The 26,110-nt window shown below is 39.3% G+C and overlaps 1 protein-coding gene across 5 annotated transcripts in view; it reads right to left on the bottom strand.

The window, feature by feature from the left end:
- The window catches only part of ARMH3 (armadillo like helical domain containing 3), a 188,008-nt gene that overhangs the window by 64,515 nt on the left and 97,383 nt on the right, over nucleotides 1-26,110 (bottom strand). For all 5 annotated transcript variants that reach the window (XM_060100473.1, XM_060100467.1, XM_060100463.1 and 2 more), the window contains exon 23: nucleotides 24,679-24,754. In XM_060100473.1, coding sequence (XP_059956456.1) covers nucleotides 24,679-24,754 — 76 coding nt within the window. The remainder of the gene's footprint in view (nucleotides 1-24,678; nucleotides 24,755-26,110) is intronic.

Raw genomic sequence — 26,110 nt, 5'->3', positions numbered from 1 at the left:
ATGGTACTGGCACAAAAACAGAAAGATAGATCAATGGAACAGGATAGAAAGCCCAGAGATAAACCCACGGACATATGGTCACCTTATCTTTGATAAAGGAGGCAGGAATGTAAAGTGGAGAAAGGACAGTCTCTTCAATAAGTGGTGCTGGGAAAACTGGACAGGGACATGTAAAAGTATGAGATTAGATCACTCCCTAACACCATACACAAAAATAAGCTCAAAATGGATTAAAGACCTAAATGTAAGGCCAGACACTATCAAACTCCTAGAGGAAAACATAGGCAGAACACTCTATGACATAAATCACAGCAAGATCCTTTTTGACCCACCTCCTAGAGAAATGGAAATAAAGACAAAAATAAACACATGGGACCTAATGAAACTTAAAAGCTTTTGCACAGCAAAGGAAACCATAAACAAGACCAAAAGACAACCCTCAGAATGGGAGAAAATATTTGCAAATGAAGCAACTGACAAAGGATTAATCTCCAAAATTTATAAGCAGCTCATGCAGCTCAATAGCAAAAAAACAAACAACCCAATCCAAAAATGGGCAGAAGACCTAAATAGACATTTCTCCACAGAAGATATACAGACAGCCAACAAACACATGAAAGGATGCTCAACATCTTTACTCATTAGAGAAATGCAAATCAAAACTCCAATGAGATTATCATCTCACACCAGTCAGAATGGCCATCATCAAAAAATCTAGAAACAATAAATGCTGGAGAGGGTGTGGAAAAAAGGGAACACTCTTGCACTGCTGGTGGGAATGTGAATTGGTACAGCCACTATGGAGAACGGTATGGAGGTTCCTTAAAAAACTACAAATAGAACTACCATATGACCCAGCAATCCCACTACTGGGCATATACCCTGAGAAAACCGTAATTCAAAAAGAAACATGTACCAAAATGTTCATAGCAGCCCTATTTACAATAGCCCGGAGATGGAAACAACCTAAGTGTCCATCATCGGATGAATGGGTAAAGAAGATGTGGCACATATATACAATGGAATATTACTCAGCCATAAAAAGAAATGAAATTGAGCTATTTGTAATGAGGTGGATGGACCTAGAGTCTGTCATACAGAGTGAAGTAAGTCAGAAAGAGAAAGACAAATACTGTATGCTGACACATATATATGGAATTTAAGAAAAAAAAATGTCATCAAGAACATAGGGGTAAGACAGGAATAAAGACACAGACCTACTAGAGCATGGAATTGAGGATATGGGGAGGGGGAAGGGTAAGCTGTGACAAAGTGAAAGAGCGGCATGGACATATATACACTACCAAACGTAAGGTAGATAGCTAGTGGGAAGCAGCCGCATAGCACAGGGAGATCAGCTCGGTTCTTTGTGACCGCCTGGAGGGGTGGGATAGGGAGGGTGGGAGGGAGACGCAAAAGGGAGGGGATATGGGAACATATGTATATGTATAACTGATTAAATTTGTAAAATAAAATAAAAAAAAATCAGATCAGAAATAAATGAAAAAGAAATGAAGGAAATGATAGCAAAGGTCAATAAAACTAAAAGCTGGTTCTTTGAGAAGATAAACAAAATTGATAAACCATTAGCCAGACTCATCAAGAAAAAAAGGGAGAAGACTCAAATCAAGAGAATTAGAAATGAAAAAGGAGAAGTAACAACTGACACTGCAGAAATACAAAAGATCATGAGAGATTACTACAAGCAACTTTATGCCAATAAAATGGACAACCTGGAAGAAATGGACAAATTCTTAGAAATGCACAACCTGCCAAGACTGAATCAGGAAGAGACAGAAAATATGAACAGATCAATCACAAGCACTGAAATTGAAACTGTGATTAAAAATCTTCCAACAGGGCTTCCCTGGTGGCGCAGTGGTTGAGAGTCCGCCTGCCGATGCAGGGGACACGGGTTCGTGCCCCGATCCCGGAGGATCCCACATGCCGCGGAGCGGCTGGGCCCGCGAGCCATGGCCGCGGAGCCTGTGTGTCCGGAGCCTGTGCTCCGCAACGGGAGAGGCCACAGCAGTGAGAGGCCCGCGTACAGCAAAAAAAAAAAACAAAAAACAAACAAACAAACAAAAATCTTCCAACAAACAAAAGCCCAGGACCAAATGGCTTCAGAGGCGAATTCTATCAAACATTTAGAGAAGAGCTAACACCTATCCTTCTCAAACTCTTCCAAAATATAGCAGAGGGAGGAACACTCCCAAACTCATTCTATGAGGCCACCATCACCTTGATACCAAAACCAGACAAGGATGTCACAAAGAAAGAAAACTACAAGCCAATATCACTGATGAACATAGATGCAAAAATCCTCAACAAAATACTAGCAAACAGAATCCAACAGCACATTAAAAGGATCATACACCATGATCAAGTGGGGTTTATTCCAGGAATGCAAGGATTCTTCAATATACGCAAATCAATCAACGTGATACACCATATTAACAAATTGAAGGAGAAAAACCATATGATCATCTCAATAGATGCAGAGAGGGCTTTCGACAAAATTCAACACCAATTTATGATAAAAACCCTGCAGAAAGTAGGCATAGAGGGAACTTTCCTCAACATAATAAAGGCCATATATGACAAACCCACAGCCAACATCATCCTCAATGGTGAAAAACTGAAACCATTTCCACTAAGATCAGGAACAAGACAAGGTTGCCCACTCTCACCACTCTTATTCAGCATAGTTTTGGAAGTTTTAGCCACAGCAATCAGAGAAGAAAAGGAAATAAAAGGAATCCAAATTGGAAAAGAAGAAGTAAAGCTGTCACTGTTCGCAGATGACATGATACTATACATAGAGAATCCTAAAGATGCTACCAGAAAACTACTAGAGCTAATCAATGAATTTGGTAAAGTAGCAGGATACAAAACTAATGCAGAGAAATCTCTGGCATTCCTGTACACTAATGATGAAAAATCTGAAAGTGAAATCAAGAAAACACTCCCATTTACCATTGCAACAAAAAGAATAAAATATCTAGGAATAAACCTAACTAAGGAGACAAAAGACCTGTACGCAGAAAATTATAAGATACTGATGAAAGAAATTAAGGATGATACAAATAGATGGAGAGATATACCATGTTCCTGGATTGGAAAAATCAACATCGTGAAAATGACTCTACTACCCAAAGCAATCTACAGATTCAATGCAATCCCTATCAAACTACCACTGGCATTTTTCACAGAACTAGAACAAAAAATTTCACAATTTGTATGGGAACACAAAAGACCCCGAATAGCCAAAGCAATCTTGAGAACGAAAAACGGAGCTGGAGGAATCAGGCTCCCTGACTTCAGACTATACTACAAAGCTACAGTAATCAAGACAGTATGGTACTGGCACAAAAACAGAAAGATAGATCAATGGAACAGGATAGAAAGCCCAGAGATAAACCCACGCACATATGGTCAACTTATCTTTGATAAAGGAGGCAGGAATGTACAGTGGAGAAAGGACAGCCTCTTCAATAAGTGGTGCTGGGGGCCTCCCTGGTGGCGCAGTGGTTGAGAGTCCGCCTGCCGATGCAGGGGATACGGGTTCGTGCCCCGGTCTGGGAGGATCCCATATGCCGCGGAGCGGCTGGGCCCGTGAGCCATGGCCGCTGAGCCTGCGCATCCGGAGCCTGTGCTCCGCAACGGGAGAGGCCACAACAGTGAGAGGCCCGCGTACGGCAAAAAAAAAAAAAAAAAAAAAAAAAAAAAAATAAGTGGTGCTGGGAAATCTGGACAGGGACATGTAAAAGTATGAGATTAGATCACTCCCTAACACCATACACAAAAATAAGCTCAAAATGGATTAAAGACGTAAATGTAAGGCCAGAAACTATCAAACTCTTAGAGGAAAACACAGGCAGAACACTCTATGACATAAATCACAGCAAGATCCTTTTTGACCCACCTCCTAGAGAAATGGAAATAAAAACAAAAATAAACAAATGGGACCTAATGAAACTTCAAATCTTTTGCACAGCAAAGGAAACCATAAACATGACCGAAAGCCAACCCTCAGAAGGGGAGAAAATATTTGCAAATGAAGCAACTGACAAAGGATTAATCTCCAAAATTTATAAGCAGCTCATGCAGCTCAATAGCAAAAAAACAAACAAACCAATCCAAAAATGGGCAGAAGACCTAAATAGACATTTCTCCAAAGAAGATATACAGACTGCCAACAAACACATGAAAGAATGCTCAACATCATTAATCATTAGAGAAATGCAAATCAAAACTACAATGAGATTATCATCTCACACCAGTCAGAATGGCCATCATCAAAAAATCTAGAAACAATAAATGCTGGAGAGGGTGTGGAGAAAAGGGAACACTCTTGCACTGCTGGTGGGAATGTGAATTGGTACAGCCACTATGGAGAACGGTATGGAGGTTCCTTAAAAAACTACAAATAGAACTACCATATGACCCAGCAATCCCACTACTGGGCATATACCCTGAGAAAACCATAATTCAAAAAGAGTCATGTACCAAAATGTTCATTGCATATCTATTTACAATAGCCCGGAGCTGGAAACAACCTAAGTGTCCATCATCGGATGAATGGATAAAGAAGATGTGGCACATATATACAATGGAATATTACTCAGCCATAAAAAGAAATGAAATTGAGCTATTTGTAATGAGGTGGATAGACCTAGAGTCTGTCATACAGAGTGAAGTAAGTCAGAAAGAGAAAGACAAATACCGTATGCTAACACATATATATGGAATTTAAGAAAAAAAAATGTCATGAAGAACCTAGGGGTAACACAGGAATAAAGACACAGACCTACTTGAGAATGGACTTGAGGATATGGGGAGGGGGAAGGGTAAGCTGCGACAATGCGAGAGAGAGGCATGGACATATATACATTACCAAACGTAAGGTAGATAGCTAGTGGGAAGCAGCCGCATAGCACAGGTAGATTAGCTCGGTGCTCTGTGACTGACTGGAGGGGTGGGATAGGGAGGGTGGGAGGGAGGGAGATGCAAGAGGGAAGGGATATGGGAACAAATGTATATGTATAACTGATTCACTTTGTTATAAAGCAGAAACTAATACCCCATTGTGAAGCAATTATACTCCAATAAAGTTGTAAAAAAAAAAAGAACAATAAATTCAAACATATATAGTGAATAAAAACAATAGAGTTCAAAAAAATAATAATAACCCTTTTACCAGTATACAGGTTTATATAATGCTGACACCTAAAGAAATCCACTGCAACTCACCCTTCCATCTCTGATTCCACTCAAAAACAAACAAAAAACCAAAAAAACCCTTGGAATTTGGATGCAACATGAAGAAAATCCAAATGCTAGCTCCTGTTACTCAAATCAGTTTCAAAAAGTTGCCACATATAAACTACGGTAGTGACAGTCAAAAGTTTAATGTCTTACCCTTCCCTGTGAAGATCTAATTTTTAAATTAAGGTAAAATTTGCATACAGTCAAATTTACCCTTTTAGTGTACAGTCTGTAAGTTTTGAAAAATGCATACAGTCATGTAATCAACATCACAATCAAGATACAGAACAGTTTCATCACCCAGAAATTTCCCCCATACCCCTCCTCCCAACCCCAGCCCCTGGCTGATCTAAATTCTGTCCCTATAATTTTTCCATTTCCAGACTATCATATACATCAAACCATACACTATATAGACTTTTGAGTCCAGATTTTTTCATACTGTGTAATGCAGGTGAATTCATCCATGTTGCTGCATGTATCAGTGATTCATTCCTTTTTATTGCTGAGTAGCGTTTCATTTATACGGGTGTACCAAAGTTTGTTTATTCACTCATCAGTTGGGGGTCATTTGGGTTGTTTCCAGTTTTGAGAGAATGTATGGATAATGCCACTATAAACATTTATTCAAGCCAGGTTTCCATTTCACTTGGGTAAATTACTAGGAGTGGACTACTTTTGAAAATATCTGCCTGAGTCTATTTATGCTATTTCTATACAGCAGATATGCATTTTCCCAATGGAATAGCTGTGATTCTAGTTCTGTGATGCTTCTCTTCCTGGTCCGTCTACATCATTTCTCTGCCCTCCTACACATAGGAAACATCTCCAAATCAGCATCACTTACAAACTGCATTATCATTCTGTTTACTTTCAGCCCTAGATTATTAATAAAAATGCTAAATATTCCTGACTTCCTCATCAGCACCCTGCAGCATCCTAGGAAACAACGCTCCTTCCTAAGCCACAAACACACACAATTTAACTTTATATTTGTTTAATAATACATGTTGCATCAGTAGTCTCTCCTCTATATTCTTTTTTTTTTTTTTTTTTGCGGTACACGGGCCTCTCACTGTTGTGGCCTCTCCCGTTGCAGAGCACAGGCTCTGGACACGCAGGCTCAGCGGCCATGGCTCATGGGCCCAGCCGCTCCGCGGCATGTGAGATCTTCCCGGACCGGGTCACGAACCCGTGTCCCCTGCATCGGCAGGCGGACTCTCAACCACTGCGCCACCAGGGAAGCCCTCCTCTATATTCTTAATCAGTTTTCAATCGAGCCAAGAATCTTCAGCATATCACCTTTAATAACTACAGAAAAACCAAACAGAGCTTTTCCCAACTTATTCCTAGTGTACTCTCTGCAAATCACGGATACAGACAAGGACCAAAAGAGAGCACTCTCAGAAAATTTGAGGTGTTGCTCCCTAACACCAGCCTAAAAGCAACTCTGGGCATTGTTCCTCCTAAAACAGTGTCCTGTCCTAAAAGCTGTCTTTCAAATAAATGTTGTATTAATTAAACTAGAAGAGAAAAAAAAGTCAGCATAATTAACATACGAAGCAACAGTATGGCCTAATTAATCACCATGAAGAGCAACTGAACAAAATACTATGCATTTTTATGGAGCAATTTAATCTGGCAAGTAATTAATCACAGAAACACTAAGCAAAACAAATGGATTTCCTTTTAAGGAAGTCACATTTATCATCTGCAATGTATCCCAAACTCTAATTTGTTATCCCAACTCAAAATTTTCCAGTAGACAGTGAATTGTCAGGTTTAGTAGAACACTGATTTCTTGTAAAAACAAACACACAAAAAAACCCAAAAAAGAACACTGAGCTTTTCAAATCAAGTTATAGTCCCTGAGCACCCAAAGAGCTGAGGGTAATGGGGCAGAGGTACATGGCAATAGGCATGGAGATCTTAACCTCAAGAGTTTTCAATTGAGGTCAGTTTAGTCAAAACCATAGATAATTGCTAAATGACTCATGAAAAGAAAATGCTTAGCATTACAAGTGACAATTATAGGTCACAGATATTACCAAAGCCCCAAAGGAAGGACCTTCAATAGCTGACAACAGAAGGAAACTGCTTTTGATCTTCAGAAGGGGGGGGCATATTAATGCAGTGAAATTTAAGTCAAAGAAATCTCCTTTACTCCTTCTCTCCTGTTTTTTTTTTTTTTTTAAACAATCAGGGCCTTATTTCTTTTTTTAAAAAAATTATTTATTTAATTAACTTATTTTTGGCTGCGTTGGGTCTTCTTTGCTGCACATGGGTTTTTCTCTAGTTGCAGCTACCGGGGGCTACTCTTCACGCGGTGCGTGGGCTTCCCATTGCAGTGTTTTCTCTTGTTGCGGAGCATGGGCTCTAGGAGCACGGGGTTCTGTAGTTGTGGCTCGCAGGCTCTAGAGTGCAGGCTCAGTAGCTGTGGTGCACGGGCTTAGTTGCTCCGCGGCATGTGGGATCTTCCCGGACCAGGGCTCAAACCCGTGTCCCCTGCACTGGCCAGCAGATTCTTAACTACTGCGCCACCAGGGAAGTCCCCATTTTTCTAAAATAGGAAATTAGTTCAGATTAAATGGGCAAAAGGAACAGATTTCAATTCATTGCTATCTGAATTCCATCTAGTAAATTACCGCCTAAGAAAGATGAGATACAGTCAAAACCCTGGTAAGAAATCTTCCGCCCCCTTCTACTCAGAATGAGCTCCAACTACAGATGGCTACTCCTGCTGCCTTTTCAGAGGTGTCACCAAGATGAATGCAGGAGAGGAGAGACCAATGAGAACCAACTGTCTCTAGAGCTTCCTTGAGATTGAGAATTTTCATCATATGAAAACAGTGTCAAATAAGAGAGAAACTAATGTCCTTTGGTGTATAGGGTAGTGAAAACGCATTAGTGCACCCTGTGTTTGACATCCCACTCACATGTTACTGATTTTACAAGAAATTATATAGAAACCAATTAGAACAAAAAACTTCATTAAACCTCTTAGAACAGGAGCCTGCTTTGCTAGAGCATGCACAATATCTAGGCTCCAGGGAAACATGTGTAATCAAGGTAAAATTAATCAAAACCTACATAAAAAGAACAGCAAGAGACAGTTTAAGAAGAAAATCTTTCCTCCGTGTTAGAAACTCCTAAAGTCTGATCACTGAGTACATAATTCTGCTTATTATTGTCTTCTACTATAAATACTATATTTATAATTAGGCTGGTATCACAGTAAAATTCAGACACAATTCATTTAACAATTAATCTACTGGAGTTAAAAATTCTTATCATGTCATTAATTGCCTGCTTAAAACGCTGCCTCAGTTTCAGTTTTAGATTATCACACACCTTCTTTAAGAACCCAGGGGAAATGCAACACACGGGCAAAGCTTGTTTAGGGGAGAAATAGCAGGCAGCAGTGAGTTTCACACTTTCTCTCCCTATGGACCCCAGGCTCAGAAGAGCCTTTACTGTGACCACCAAGCTTACTAATTAAAAGAGAAAACGGTAAAGAGCATCTTCTTTCTCAGTAAAGCTCTCTCACCCACCCTCACTCCAAACTGCCTTTTAAATCTTCTTTACCTGTATGTTCTCTTTAATTTCTCAATATAAGAAGTAATGCTTGCTATAATCTTTTTCCTCCCTCCCTCCTTTCCTCCCCCCCCCTTTTTTTAAAATTTCAATAGGTAAACCCCTCTGCTGGGGGAGTAGGAGGATAGAGGAAGATTTGAACCACTCCATGAAGGTTGTTGTCCCTGACTTGTCTATAAAAGGATTTATTTTTCTAGTCTGGCCCTGGCTGATCATTCCCCACCCACAGCTTTTTCTTCACAAATTTATTCTTTACAAAGAGCTTTGCGGTTGATTCGTAAGAAAAATTTTCAGTCTTCAAGGACATTTTACGTAACAGCAGCAAGCCAAAACCCAGAAAGAGGAGAGATTATTCCCAAATCACCCCCAAATCAGTAGCAGAGTTGGGATTATATCAAAGCATCTGGACAAAAATTTGGAAAGAGTATTTATCAAATATGCCGATGATACAAAGCTACAAAGGAAAACCAATACATAGAATGACATAGTCAGGACTCAACTAGATTGATGGGTTGTAATGAATAAGATACATTTAATAAGGATAAAGAGTTTCATTTAGGTTAGTTTAAAAGAAAAAATCAACTAGAGATGTTCAGGAGATTCACCAAAACAGTAATAGTAGCTATCTCTGAATGGTGAGATTTTACTTTACTTTGTTCTTTGCTCTTTTCTGCATTGTTTTAAAATTTTCTACAATAAGCAAGTAGCATTAAAACAAACTAACCAGCACCACAAAGCAAAACAGCACTACCAACCAAACAATTACAGGATGGAGGAGAGTTAGTTTGACTGCAGGTCACCTTAAGCAGATTTGAAAGTTTTAGTGGGACCTAAGCTTGTTATGAACCAACAATGAAATTCAGCTGCTGAAAAATTAATGCAACTGGAGGCTGCAAATGAAATAGGTTCATATCCTGGGTACTAAGAGTCTCTCTACAATCTAAGCTACTAAGATCACATCTGAATCCAGTTCTAGGTGTCATCTGATCCAATAAACATTTACTGAATGCTTATTTGGTACAAGGCACACGCTAACACCACACTTTAGGAGGTAAATTGAGAAGATAAAATATATCCAAAGACAATCACAGTACCCCAGAGATTTAGAAACCATGTCATATGAAGAAAAATTGAGGGATGTTTTGCCTACAGAAGGGCAGTAGTATACATGTTAGCCCTCTGAAGAAGTCAACATAGAAGACAGAGTAAAGGGACTTCCCTCGTGGCTCAGTGGTTAAGAATAAGCCTGCCAATGCAGGGGACATGGGTTTGATCCCTGGTCCGCAAAGATCCCATATGCCACAGAGTAACTAAGCCCATGCACCACAACTACTGAGCCTGCGTGCCATAACTACTGAGCCTGCGCTCTAGAGACCACGAGCCACAACTACTGAGCCCACGTGCCACAACTACTGAAGCCTGCGTGCCTAGAGCCCATGCTCCGCAACAAGAGAAGCCCACGCAATGAGAAGCCTGCGCACTGCAACAAAGAGTTCCGGCTTGCTGCAACTAGAGAAAGCCCGCGCGCAGCAACGAAGACCCAGCACAGCCAAAAATAAATTAATTAATTTAAAAAAAAGAGTAAATTTTTTGGTGTTGCATCTGAAGGTAGAAATATTAATAGGTTCAGGTTATAAAAGGGAAGATTCGACGTGAGGAAGAGATTCTCATCATTTAAAAAACCGAATAGGGACTTCCCTGGTGGTCCAGTGGGTAAGACTCCACGCTCACAGTGCAGGGGGGCCGGGTTAGATCCCTGGTCAGGGAACTAGATCCCACATGCATGCCGCAACTAAGAGTTCGCATGCTGCAACTAAGGGTCCACATGCTGCAACTAAAGATCCTGCATGCCGCAACAAAACATGCTGCAACAAAGACCCCACGTGCCGCAACTAAGACCCAGGCAGCCAAAATTAATTAATTAATTAATTACTTTAAAAACTGAATAGTCTATAGCCTAAAGTATTAAGCACTATTTCACTAAGTCTTCAAGCAAAGGCTGGATATCACCCCAACAAATGAGATTTATGCTTTGGGAAGGAGACTGGGGTAGATGGCCTCTTAAATTCTTTCAGCTTTTAAGGTTCTGTGACCCAGCACTGCTAACCTGCAAGATCAAAGTCAAATAGAAAAGAGAAAGGTATGTGACCTTAGCCATTCTGGTATAATCTGAGAATTTAGAATGATTAAGCTCCTATGGCCAAGAACACTTCTCTTTTTGTTCACAATAATCCAAAGTAACCTAAAGTTTCACCTGCTGTACAGATGCCTGTTTGGGTTTGCTGATAGGATAATATATTGCTACCCAATAGTAAGGGCTTCTTCATCCCATCAGCAGATTAACAGTCTACAGTTCAACATGGTTAGAGTACCTGAGTTATATGAACAGAGTTCCACTCTGACTTTTGGAAAAGGTAAATGAAGAAGGAAAAATAAGGGATAAGATGAACTACCCACAGTTTTAAAAGACTACTTTTTAAAGTATCTTAGATATGGGATGTAAAAGGGAAAGGAATTAGGGACCTAAACTATGCCTACTGATCCCATTTGTGGATAGGCTTTATATAAGTTACAATTAGAAGCCAGCATTTTGTGAAGAACTAAGCCATGATTAAATATCTACATTTCCTATCAAGAATTCCTTTTGGAAAACAAGAGCAACAACCTTTTCTCAGGTGAAAACAAAATGTTTGGTTTTTTTTTCTTTCCTTGGAATCAATAATAATTAGGGAGCAGCCCATCCCTAAAGGACCAGGGTCAGTTGTGCCGGCAAAAGCAGGCCATCTCCAGAGAGCCAGAGGATGGAGAGAGCTGTCTGGGAAAGGGCAAAAGCCCAGGAATGATAGGCTTTGGACTGCTGTAGACTCTAGCCCCTTCCCACCCTTATGACCCCATTTTATAATGAGTCAGTTGGAAACACCTTTCTTCCTGACCTGCTAAAATAGAGCAGCAATTCTAGGTCACCTTGACTGCCCCTCTGGTTCTCAACTCCTAGTATTTAGAAAGAGTTATAAAAATAAGGAAGCAGTGACAGAAAGAGAAGAATAAAGAAATGCTCCTAAAACCACAGGCTTTTAAAGAAAGAAGCCCAAATCTATCTCACACAAACACACCACACTTCCTCTCATTCATTCTCTTTCTCTCTCTCAGTGTGTTTCTTCTCAGGTTTTTGATGCCTATTTACAGAAACTGGAAATAGCATATGGTAAGTCCTGCTGATTAAAAGACTAGCAGAATGAAAAATATACATCAGATGGCTCATCTCAGATACCCATAAAAAAGTTAATGCTAGGTTTAAAATCTAAGCTAATTTACCACACCATTTTACCTATAAAATTATAGGTAGGAAATCCAATGAATAACCAATGGGACAGGTACAAACCAAAGGCCTTTGCTATGTAAATACATATTTACGAAACAGAGAATGTTGTGAGACTGTGTACCTAAAGAAAGAGGAGAGACTTTCCTCTCCTGCCACATGGGGGCCATTCACTAACACACCTGGGACCGAGGGCTAGAACATTCTGGAGCAAACTGCCAATCATACATTTCTCCTCCAGCGTTCTTAGCAATTTTATCTGCAACTGTCTGCTGAGAAGAAAGCCCTTCCAACTTACCTCAAGACCCTGTACTCTCAATGACCTTAGTCACCAGAAAGCAGCTACTCCATTATCACTGGCTCAGTCACAAAGGCAGTCCCTCAAAGCCACCTCCAAAAGGCTCAAGTAAGTACTTGGCATAATTCATTAAGAAAGAGAAAAATATCAGTGTAATTAACAAGCAAAAAGACTGTCTAAGCATTTGCCAAAACAACGTTCAAAATAAGGTCATCAGATCTTATTTGCAAAGCAGAAATAGAGACACAGACGTAGAGAACAAACGTATGGATACCAAGGGGGGAAAGGGTGGGAAGGGAGGAACTGGGAGACAGGGATTGACACATATACATTATTGATACTATATATAAAATAGACAGCTGATGGGAACATACTGTATAGCACAGGGAACTCTACCTAATGCACTGTGGTAACCTAAATGGGAGGGAAATCCAAAAGGGAGGGGATATCTGTATGTGCATGGCTGATTCATTTTGTTGTTCAGTGGAGGCTAACACAACACTGTAAAGCAACCATACTCCAATAAAAATTAATTTAAAAATAAAATAAACAGAGTTGGCATTAAAAAACAAAAACAAACAAACAAAAACAAAATAAGGTCATCAGATACATATAAGATCTCTCCCAACTAACTCACAATTATGAGGTTCCTCAAGCTGGCTGTCACATTCCTATGAAACACTAGCCTTTACAAAGGGTGAGGCCCCACACCTAGAAGGCCTTAACTGATACGCTCAGAGTGTGCACCTGGAACCCACCGAGGAGCTCCTTCTATTTCATATTCCAGTAGCTGGATCCAGGACAGAGGGCTGGGCTCAAAGTTGACTCCTTTTCTCCTAGGAGTCATACTCCATAGACAGTCCCTTATCTGAGCCAATAAAAACAGGCCATGATCAGCAGCTCCTACCTTGCTGGGAGAAAATTAGATGTAAAAGATATGGCACAGGACAAGAATTTCTTCCACAAACCAACACTGACTTCAGACCTTTTAAAGAACACACCTAAGAACTCTTTTGTGCACTCCACATCAAAGTACTGTGTCCTCTCAGAAATTATATACCTCCAAAACAACTGTTCACCAATTAGTCCTATTACTTTTGTACCTGTACTCTTAGATATAAAGCCCAACATGTAGGCAGTAAGAGCCAATAAGTTCTGATTGCTCACATTTTGAGTATAGAAAAAGAAATAGCTGTGGGCTATTAGTTCACCAAACAATACAGCAGGTTCTAGAATGCTGTGTCTAATATCTACATGTGAGAAAATCTCTCACAAAGGAAATGTATGTATCTAAACTCTAAATACAGACTTTTCCCCCACTATCACCTAGTCCTAGCTCCAGATATGAAAAAGCAGACAAAATTAGGGTCCTGTTTCTAATGCATCCTTTCTCAGGAAATATGTGAAATTCTTCCTTTCAGTGTGTTATTTTGGCAAATAAAGTTTACTGAAGTGAGTGTTGCATGTATACGTTAAGAGCTACATAAGAGTAATGTTTCTATATCTCACAAATTTATATTATAAATTTGAACAGCTTCTAATTCTGATAAGATGTATATTGGTAAGCCCTAGAGCAACCACTAAAGAAATAGTGAAAAGAATCATTAAAGAAATCAAAGTGCTATATTAGAAAATGTCCACTTCATGCAAAAGAATGCAGTAAAGAAGGTACAGAGGAACAAAAAAGCCCTGAGACACACAGAAATCTAGAGAAATGGCAGGCATAAGTCCAATTATATCAATAACAACATTAAATATGAATGTAATAAACAATCCGATCAAAAGGTAGAGATTATCAGACTGAATAAAGTGACAAGATCCAATGATATGCCATCTACTAGAGAACCATTTTAAATTCAAAGATACAAATAGATTGAAAGTAAAAAAAATGAAAAAATAAAGATTTGTCATGAAAGAAATAAAAGCAGAGACAATTCAACAATAAAAATTGGAGATTTCAATACCCATTCTTTAATAATGGATAGAACAACTAGGCAGAAGATTAACATGGAAGTAGGAGACTTGAACAACACTATAAATCAATTAGATCTAGCATAGAACAGTACCCTCAACCACAGCAGAATATATGTTTTCCTCAAGTACATATGAAACATTCTCCAGGATATATCATATGCTACACCATAAAACAAACCTTAATAAATTTAAAATGACAGAAATTATACAACGTATGTTCTCCGACCAAATTTCTTTCTATTGTTGATTTCTAATTTCATTCTATTGTGGTCAGAGAACATACCTTGTATTATTTCTATCATTTAAAACTTATTGAGGTTTGTTTTATGGGAGAGCAAACTAAGCCTAATGCAAGCAGAAGGAAGAAAATTTTAAAAAACAAGAGTGGAAATAATGAAATAGAAAAAAGAAAAACAAAAAAGAAAAATCAATGAAACCAAAAGGTGATTCTTTGAAAAGATCAACAAAATTGACAAATTTTTAGCTAGACTAACAAAGAAAAGAGGAAATTCATATTATTAGAATTAGATATAAAGGAGAGAACATTACTACTGACCCTACAGAATAAAAAAAGTAACATTATGAACAACTGTATGCCAATAAACTAGACAACTTAGACAAAATGGACAAATTCCTAGGAAGACACAAATTAACAAAACTGACTCAAGAAGAAATAGACAATCTGAACAGATCTATAAGAAACAAAGAGAATGAATTACAATCTCAAAAAAACTACCCGTGAAAAAAAGCCCAGGCCCTGGTGGCTTCACTGATTAACTGTACCAAAGATTTAAAGAAGAATTAATACTGATCTTTCACAAAGTCTTCCAAAAAACAAAAGAGAAGGGACCACTTCCCCAACTCATTCTATGAGGCCAGCATTACCCTGATATCAAAACCAAAGACATCACCCGATAACTGGCAGTTGAGTGAGTGGGTGCATAGGGATCGCTGGGCGGCGGGGACTCGTTGCCAGACCTGATCCTCCTGGTGTGCATTTCTCCACTCCGGGCCACAGACCACGGATCACGGACCAGGGACCCAGCAACACTTTTTTCTGAACATCCCTGGATGAGATAAGACTGCTGGGGAGGGGACAGATTCCTCCCTCCCCAGTGCACCTCCTGGCCCACGTGGGGACGGTTCAGGACACCGGAATTAGCTTCCAAGGTTCCAAGGTTCACCGCAGGCTGGCCTCAGCCAGAGCGAACATGCTGAGAAATTTTCACCATCATCTTCGGTTAATATCACAACCTTTGTGCATGGATGAATGAAGTTTCCTTCCCCCGCCCCCCCAAAAAAACCCCAAAGACATCACAAGATAACTACAGAGAAATATCTCTTATGAATATGAACACAAAAATTCTTCAGCAAAATATTAGCAATCTGAATCTAGCAACATATAAAAAGAATTATAAACCATAACTAAGTGAGATTTATCCTAGGAATGCAAGATTGGTTGGTTTAACACCTGAAAATCAATTAATGTAATATAACCATATCAACAGAATAAGCGAAAACCACATGATTGTCTCAATAGATGCAGAAAAAGTAGTTGACAAAACCCAACACCCTTTAATGTTAAAAAAGAAAAAAGCAAGAAACCAGAAATAGAAGGGAACTTCCTTAGCCTAATAAAGAGCATCTACCAAAAAAACAAACCACAGCTAACTGTTTTTAATAAAGTATTAGAAAGAAAAATTTAAAACACCTATAATCTCTCTAACCAGAGATAACAACACATTGGTTAGTTTCCTTTCATATTCTCTCTCTTTTTTTTTTTTTCCATTTTCATGGCTTTTGGGATCTTAGTTCCCCGACCAGGGATTGAACTGGTGCCCCCTGCAGTGGAAGCTCAGAGTCTTAACCAATGGACCACCAGGGAAATCCCCTCATATTCATTTTGAGGACATTCTCTTTTATTACAGTGATAACAAGATGGCAGACTGCTCACCTGAAAATAATAAAGCCAAAGTTTCATGATCAAACATCTCAAAGGGCTAGAAGTGATGGAAAACATAAACTCTCCATTCAAACTATTTTCCCATCAATGATGCCAAGACGCAGACTAACAGCCTAACTTTCAGTGTTCCCCTAATGTCAGCCTGTAATCATATCATTTTGATCTCTGGTCCCTTTTAAGTCCACATGAGGTGGGGCCAAGGGAACTGAGCAAAGTTGAATATGTTAGGTACTCGCTTGTCTAGAATGAGGTCCTGTGCAGATCATCAGAACCAAGGCTGATAAGACCCCCAGCTATGCACATTCGGGATGGCAATTTTTTTAAAAAGATAATAATAATGAACATTTACATAGCACTGACTATGTGCCAGGCACTATTCTAAGTGCTTTTCATATATTGTCACTTAATCATCTCAACAATGACACAGGTTCCATTATTATCCTCACTTTACAGATGAGGAAACTCAAGCAAAAAGTAGTTAAATAATTTATTCAAAGTAAGCAGTAGAGCTCAGACTTAAACTCAGACAACCTAACTCTAGAATCCCTGCTCTTAAACAAGCAGAAGAATAAGCAAACCTAAATACCAAAAGGAATGAAGACATGCAGAAAAAAACGTGGAGTCACCATTTCTATACCTTATCAGTTAAGTTCCAAATTCAGCCTGATTCAAATTAAGAAATCAGAGTCGTGGTTATCTCAAAAAGAACAAAGTGGGTGCTGGGAAAACTGGACATCCATATGCAAAAAAAATGAAGTTGGACTCTTAACATACACCATGTAAAAAACTTCACTCAAAATGGATCAAAGACCTATGTAAAAGCTAAAACTATAAAACTCTTCAAGAAACATAGGGGAAAAGCTTCATGACTTGCATTGGCAATGAGTTCTTGGATATGACAACAAAAGCACAGACAGCAAAAGAAAAAAATAGGTAAGCTGGACTTCATCAAAATTAAAAACTTTTGTGCATCACAGGACACTCTCAATAGAATGAAAAGGCAACCCATGGAAAGGGAGAAAATATTTGCAAACCATATATCTGATAAGAGATTGATATCCAGAATACATAAAGAATTTCTAAAACTCAACAACAACACAACCCAATTTAAAAATCCTCAAAGGACTTGAATAGACACTTCTCCAAGGAAGATACCAAATGGCCAATAAGCACATGAAAAGATATTCAAAACCACTTGTTATCAGGGGAATGAAAATCAAAAATCACAATGAGATATACTTCACACCCACAGGGACGGTTATGATTGAGAAGAAATAGAAAATAACAAATGCTGGCGAGGCTATGGAGAAATTCGAACCTTTGTGTATCACTGATGGGAATGTAAAATGGTGTGGCTGCTGTGGAAAAAGGTATAATGATTCCTCAAAATACGAAAAATAGAATTACTATATGATCCAGCAACCCTACTTCTGAGTATATACCCTAAAGAAGTGAAAGCAGGTTCTCAAATATTTCTACACCCATGTTCACAGCAGCATTATTCATAGTAGTCAAAAGGTGGAGGATGCAAGTGTCCATCAATGGATAAATGGATAAAGAAAATGTAGTACATATATACGACGGAAGACTGAATTTGGTCTTTAAAAAAAGGAAGGAAATTCTGATAGATGCCATGACATGGAAGAACCTTGCGGATGTTAGGCCAAGTAAAAAAGCCAGTCACAAAAGGACAAATAGTGTATAATTCCTCTCACATGAAGTTCCTAGAGTAGACAGAGAAAGCAGAATGGTGATTTCCAGGGGTTGGGAAGAGAAGGGAATGAGGAATTATTGTTTAATGAGTACAGAGTTTCAGTTGGGGAAGATAAAGAAGTTCTGGAGATGGCTGGTGGTGATGATGGTGGTTGCACAACAATGTGAATGTACTTAATGCCACAGAACTGTAGAATTTTAAAATGGTTAAAATGGTAAATTTTATGTTACATATATTTTCCCACAATTTTTTTTTAAAAAGCAAAATGGAGAAAGACCCCAAGGGAATTTCAGGTTGAGGTAAGGAGGGGTTTTATATGCTAAAGTCACAGCAGCCCCAACAAAAAAAATCTTAATATTTCATTATAAATATCTGAATCTCCTAAACCAAGACTTCTTTACTGCACTGCAGTTCACCAAGCTTAGATACAACCTAATGCAAAACCTCCCTTTGCAGCATAAACCAAGTTAGGGTGAAAGAGATGATTAACCACATGGGATTCAGTGTTTGATTTTTCATTTCTAGCTGTAGTCTTAAGAGATTAGGGAACAGCAACTATTAGAATAATATGTAATGTTCCCAGGCATTGGGGAAATGATATTATAGCAGCCTCATTTTGGTGCTTTGTTTTAATCTGCATAATGCTTTTCATTCTCTGTAATGGGAGATCTGCAGGGTCTGATTAACAGAAGAAAGGTCATTACTGATAAACTCTGACCCCGGGGATAATCTGAGCCTGCCTGCCACTTTAGAGCAGAAAACTGAACTAGAAGATTATGTTCGTGTACTCCTTGCTACTCAAGAGCCATCTGCCCAATGCCTCTGCTTCTATCATTAGTCACTTTAGTCCATATTTACTTTCCACTAGACTAAGTTGCATCTTTCAGCTGAAATGCTTGGCATCAAACTGCTCCCCCTCTCAACTCGTCAGTATCCATTCTGATAAGAGAGCTGTGACTAAGAGGCAAATTTTGTAGCCCAAACAGGTGCATGGGCAAAGGGATTTGGGGAGATTTTGCCTGGCTGAGACCTTCTATTCCCTTCCCAACTCTAACTCTGTGGCCATCAACAGTGGCCTTGAATACCGCCTGAGAGTGTTCTGTACCCCCCACCCCATGACAGTCAGAATTCTATACACAGCCCACTCCAAAGGGTGTTATTCTCAATGAACCCCCGTATCCAGAGGGTGCTGAGAGATTTTCTTGTCCTTAGAGTCCCCAGCAGAGTGTACATTTGAAGCATTCCTTTTTTTTTTTTTTTTTTTTTTGAGGGAGTATTTTTTAGGATGAAGGAAAATAGCTACATAAGCACTTAAGCAGGAGGGAGGAGCACACCTCAGCATCGGAACAAAAAGACCAGTGGAGCAAACAGGGGGACAAGAGGCAATCTCACTAGGGAACAATTAAGAGACTTACAAAGAAATGCACTAAATTCTCATTCCAAACCCCAGGCTTGTCACTAACCCCAGCAGTATCTAAAAAGTCATTCTCAAAGACAAACTAAACTTTAGCTTAATGCATTCCAAATAAAAGGAAAAATTAATATATTAACCATAGAGTAATATCATAGATCAAACTTTATCCACCTTAAGAAAATTACAGATCAGGAGAAAAACCTATTTGCAGTCATTCAGCCACTGTTTCTGTGAGCAACAAGAGAACAGGATTGTGATCTTGGTGCTAGTAAAATGCTCATTAAGTGAAAAGCAATAAGATGCTAACGTGAAGAGATTCATTAAGGGCTTCAAATTACTTACCTTGAAAGTTCTTTGGTTAGATGAAGGTCAGATTTTAGTCTAACATTTTTCTTTTTCTCTTTTGACTAATTAGGTTAATAGTCAGCAGACATCTTCCCTAAAGTACAGGACCTCACTAGGGTAGCCTGCTAAGTGGTGACAGGAAATATTTAGCATAGAAGTCTCCAAGCAAAACTTCTAAATGTTTTCCTTCCAGCCCTGCACATAGCCCCTCAGGGTATTTTTCCTTTGGGGATCAGTAGATATGTGAAGGCAGCTGAAGTAACAATTAAACCAAGTGGAATTTTAAAGGGGGAGCAATACTATTTTATTTTTCTTGTGGCAAAGCAATGGAACAACGCTCTGATGGGGAGGAACAAACATAGCGCCCTGTATGTTAATGACATCAGGTGTTCCAATAAAAATAGCAGTTTCTAAGCAGCTGCATTTTAAGAATCTCTGAAGGATCAAACAGGAAGAGAGAGACAAATTGTTTAAACACAAATAACTTTGACAGTTAAAGAACTAGCATGACTAAGCCATGAAAGACAAGTAAAAAGCAAACAGACTGACACTTGAGCAAATTTAGGCCTCCAAGCAAGTAGAAGTACTTTTAATTTTCACTGTCACAATCTAAACTCCAAAAAAAAGAAAGATCTGCAGGCTTTCTGCTGCTTTTCACTGTTGGTGAGATACTGTTAGGGTTGCCATTGCATGCACTGCGTTCCAGAAGATCCCAAAGACATAACTTGTAGCTCTCATCAACTGGCAAACCAGTCTCGGAGGCCCTCCCAGCTGTTAGGTATCTGAAAATTTCACATGCAACCCAATCCCTTGCCGTGATTATCAAAGAACATACATACTACAGGAGAGGTGGCTAAGAGTTTGTTCACTCTGCCTTAGAAATCCTTTCCAGGGGGTTTCCCTGGTGGTCCAGTGGTTAAGATTCTGCACTTCCACTGAAGGGGTTTGATCCCTGGTTGGGGAAGTTCCGCATGCCGTGAAGTGCAGGCAAATTTAAAAGGAAGGAAGGAAGGATGGGAGGGAGGGAGGGAGTTAGGAAGGAAGGGAGAAAGAGAGAGAGAGAAAGAAAGAAGAAAGGAAGGAAGGAAGGAAGGAAGGAAGGAAGAAAAAGAAAGAAAAGAAAAGAAAATCCTTTCCAGGTGTAGGATCAACAAAAGAAAGAAAGAAATCCTTTCCAGGTGTGGGATCAATACAACCTTTACAAACAACATAAGTAAATGTTGCATACCATCCCCACTTTACTACTAAGCCTTTATACACTCTGTCGTTGATAATCAATTTGGTGGCCAGAAGTTAAATATCCCATAGTATCCCTGGGAGACCCACAGGTCCAATTTTCAGAAGTTAAATATCCCATAGTATCCCTGGGAGACCCACAGGTCCAATTTTCTGACAGTCTCTTGTTTTCTAAACCACCCAAAGTTAACAGTGTCATGGATGTACAACACAAGGCTCTTAAGAAGCAAAGCTAAGGAGCATAAGGCAGCACTCATTACCATTGGCTCAGTGGAATGCTGACTTCTTAGTCATACCACTTATTTGCCCTCAGCTAAGAGAATACTAACTCGGAGAAAAGAATACTCCTTGGAGCACCCTTATTCAAAGCAACACAGCCTACCTACAAAGAAAAGCAAAACATCTTTTACAGGTAACATCTTAACATTTACAGAGGGATAAATGAAGACATACTTAGGAAACATTCTAAGGAAGGCTCAGAATGCTAAACCAGAAAAATGGTATGGCAATTCCTCAAAATATTAAACATAAGATTACCATACAATCTATCCATTCCACTTCTGCATATATTCGCAGAAGAAGTGAAAGCAGGAACTGAACAGATATTTGTACACCCATGTACAAATAACCAAAACCACAACAACCAAAAGGTGGAAGCAATCCACTTGGGGTTTCATCAGTGATGAATGGATAAACAAAATGTGGCATATACACAAAATGGAATATCAGGGCTACCCTGGTGGTGCAGTGGTTAAGAATCCGCCTGCCAATGCAGGAGACACAGGTTCGAGCCCTGGCCCGGGAAGATCCCACATGCCGCGGAGCAAATAAGCTCGTGAGCCACAACTACTGAGCCTGCACTCTAGAGCCCACAAGCCACAACTATTGAGCCCGTGTGCCACAACTACTGAAGCCAGCATGCATAGAGCCTGTGCTCCGCAACAAGAGAAGCCACCACAGTGAGAAGCCCGTGCACTGCAACAGAGTAGCCCCCGCTCGCCGCAACTAGAGAAAGCCCATGCACAGCAACAAAGACCCAATGAAGCCATAAATGAATGAATGAATGAATGAATAAATAAATAAACAGGAATATTACTCAGCCTAAAAAGGAAGGAAATTCTGACACATGCTACAACAGGGATGAACCGTACAGACATTACGCTAAATGAAATGACCAGTATTTTATAGTTTACTAAATACTTTAACATACGTTACATTATATGTAATTCTCACAACCACTTCCCTGTAAAACAATTGATATCATCATGACCTCCATTTTATAGATAGTGGAAAGAGGTCCAGAGATGCTGAATAACTTGCTCGAGATCACGTATTAAGTGGTAGAGACAAAAATTAAAAACCCAGTTTCTCTAACTCAAATTTCCATGCCCATGCCCCATTCAATACATCATACTGAGTTTTCTGTTTACCTCCATAGTAACCTTTGATGTAACACTATAGAAGGAGGTGTTACTATATAAAAGAAAGAGCCCTGGACTTGTGAATTAGAAGACCTATGATTAATTCTCAGCTTTGCCACACAACAATTGTGGGATTTCTGCAATTCAAATATCCTTAAGACTCAGTTTCCTCATTGGTAAAAAGTATATTTTTTTAAAGTTTATAATGCATGCTATAGAGTTTGACGACTGAAGAAGACAGCGGTTTAAGAAAGAGCAGCAACAAGTTTAGCACTTATTAAGTGAAAATAAATGTTAAAAGGGAAAAAAGTAAACTTTTGCAGGCTCAGCATCACCAGTATTTCCCCCTGATCTGCCTTTAGGGTGATAAGTGATATTCTAACACATCTTTCCAGTAATATCTTGAAAAAACTGACTGGATCTTTGATACTTTTTACATATACTCCAAGTCTAATTCATTAGCAACAGTGAGGATGATATAATTACTCTCTGCAGCAAGTTCATCAAAGAAGTTTGAGGAATGAAAATGGAGGTATAGGTAGGCCTGATAGAGACCTACAAAGAGAAGGAAGAGGTCATGGTTATCTGCTCAAAGCTCAGGCCAGTCGTTTCTGGGCTATTCAGAAAAAGGACAGGCCAATAGCTTAAATCAGCTGTTTGATGGCCCTTGGGAAGAATGACAGCAGCCAAGCCAGAAGCCACTGAAACGAAAAGCAACAAAGTAGGAGAGAGAGCAAGCATACAGGATTGTGATCAAGGAAACAGGCCCCAGATGAAAAGGAACTGCCTGGAAAGCCTAAATAAGTACATGAATAAATAAACACAACATAAATTATACCCATATGCACTTCATACTGTAGCCCAGAATCTGGTGTTTCTTTCAAACACTCACATTTGTCATACTGCCCTTGGGTCACAAAGGGATATTTGGGAGAAAGCAGTTTGTAATTCCTGAATCCTACAGAAAATCACATTTATCATAAGGCCTTACTACAGTATCTGGCTTATTTGCTCGATGCATTTATGTATTTAGTTGTGAGATTTATAAAACCGTGTTTACTACAAAATGTCTCGGGTCAGGTAAGGCAAATCAACCTTCAATACCTTCAATACAATCTTGTTAGCACATCTCACCCCCATGCTCCCTCATCCCAGCCCTCCCAACACACACATTTCACACTTTTTCTTTTGTTCCCAGATTTGCCAAACACTAGTACATCACTGCAGGGACAGGACATTTTACCTTAAAAAAAAAAAAAAGGGCAAGAAAAGAAAGATATAGAAACAAACACAATCCCAGCTCTGTCACAAGTTAGAATCTATACCAAGTTGTAAATGTGCATTACTATTACTGGAAATGTCTGGCAAGGCTTACATCTGGAGCTAAATCAAGTTTCCCCATCTGTTGGGTTTGCCTCTTCTACTCAATGTTAATTTTTCAATTGTTTGCAAGAGCAATATAATAACTGTTGAGAAAATGAAAAATGATAGGCACAAAGGGAGCAAGGCATGTAAGAAAAGTCAGCCTTAGGTTTCATAATACTGAAGGCACATTCTCTCCATTTACAAACAGCTCACTCCTGTGAGTGTGTGCTACTTCCTCAAAACCCTAAACCAACTCCATGTCTGACTCAATTTTATCCAATACATACAGCACTCTATAATTGCCTTGCTGTTTCATAAGAAACCTAAAATGACTTAGCCCCATGAGCTCCATTTGGCTCTGTTTACCACAAATAGAAATAGCCATGTAAAGCAAAACGTCAAAGTTCCAGATACCCATGAGTCATTCATTCAACTCTTGGAGAACGACAGAAAAAATTGCCACAGAACAGCTTTCAGATGACCTATACACAGAAAACACTTTGGCAACAAAGATGCTGAAAAGGGCTTGCAACCATATCTTGGTAAGAAAATTCAGAGAAGAGCAAACACTGTGAGTTATTTCAATATGACAAAATGAAAGTCACATGCATTCCTGCTTTTCTTGATCAAATATGACAATTTCTTGCACTCCTACAGACATCAGGGCTTAAAATAGTGGTGCTGTTCAACACACTCCACTTAGAAAGGTACAATAAACCTCAGGATGAGACAAGGAACTCTGAAAGAGATAAATCCTCATTCCTCACCTGATATTAACCAACGCGTGGGTCACCTTGCTAGCTGCTTCTTTCCACTGGCCTGCATTGGTAGAAAGCCTCAGGACTGTAAAAAAGGAAAGAACAAAGATGTGTCAGACCCCTGGTATAAAACACAAATATGAGGAATGAAGACACATCGCAGAATATCACTATTAGAATAACCAAACGGAGCCTGGGCCAATCTTCTATTTAAGACATCTTCATCTAGGGAAAAAACGTTAAGGGCTTATTCTCAACTATCTTTACCGCAAACTTTTTCCTCTTTTTCTCACTTTCTATCAAAATATTCTACTCCTCCTCTGCCCTGGGTTCCCCTCTCTCAACTCCCTGCTAGTTTTTGCATTCATTTAAAATCTACACTGGGGTGGTGATGGGTCACCTGATTGCCACATTTATCATTTCCCTAATGGCTGGGGCTGATTTAGTGGAACTGGCCAGCTGAGTAAGTGCCCCCTCCTGCTCCACATACAGTATGTCTTTCTCCTGAAGGTCTAAACTGGGTCAAACAGGACAAATAACCTTGCAAGACAGAAGATGGTCATGTTTCAATCAAGGAGTAACCTGTTTTAGCTCCTCTGACTTAACTGCGTGACCTGCAACATGAATCAACAGGAATATTCTTCCCTTCTCTGACCAAAGTCTCTTTTCCACCCTTACTCACAGGAGAAGGAATGATGGAAATACAGATCATCATATCCTCTATCAGCTATGAGCTTCATGGTCACACATTACAGTACCTACACTATTTTAGAAAAGATACAAACCAGCACAAGTGCTCCTTGAAAGAGCAAGCATATGGTGGGCACTCCAAGCATATGTTTTTAACGAGTGAATAACTAATATGAGCTAAACATGTAGCGAGTTTACTATGTGCCAGAAATTGGACAAAGGTTATATGCAATACAGCATACATATGAGACTCAGAGGAGACAAATAATTAATTGATCAAGTTCATTCACAGAGTTGTAGGTAATGGAGCTAGAATTTAAACCTAGAGAGAATGGTTCTACAGCCTGTACTTACATAGTGAATGGTTAAGAGTGTGGACTCTGAAGCCAACTGTCGGAGTCCCAGTCCAGCCCCTGCCACTTACTAGAGAATAATACCAATACTTACATGAAAGGATAATCATGAAAATCAAATAAGTTACATATAAAGCCTTAGATCAGTGCATGGCACATAGTAAATGTTATATAAGTATTAGCTATTATGAATTTAAATAGACTGGTCTCCCAAACAAATAAAAGAATGTACCTGAGACTTTCTCAAAGGTTGGAAGTCACAGCCTAAGTAACGTTAAGCAATGTGTAATCAATCTGCATAGGAACTTTACACCTGAGTACCATCACTACCTACTCCTGACCAGTATTCCTCTAGCAAGAGGAGTAGTAGCAGCAGCTCTACTAGAGGGAGGGCCTAT

The sequence above is a fragment of the Mesoplodon densirostris genome, chromosome 1 (assembly GCF_025265405.1).
Source record: "Mesoplodon densirostris isolate mMesDen1 chromosome 1, mMesDen1 primary haplotype, whole genome shotgun sequence".
Classification (NCBI taxonomy): Eukaryota; Metazoa; Chordata; class Mammalia; order Artiodactyla; family Ziphiidae; genus Mesoplodon; species Mesoplodon densirostris.
This window is presented reverse-complemented; position numbering and strand designations above follow the sequence as displayed.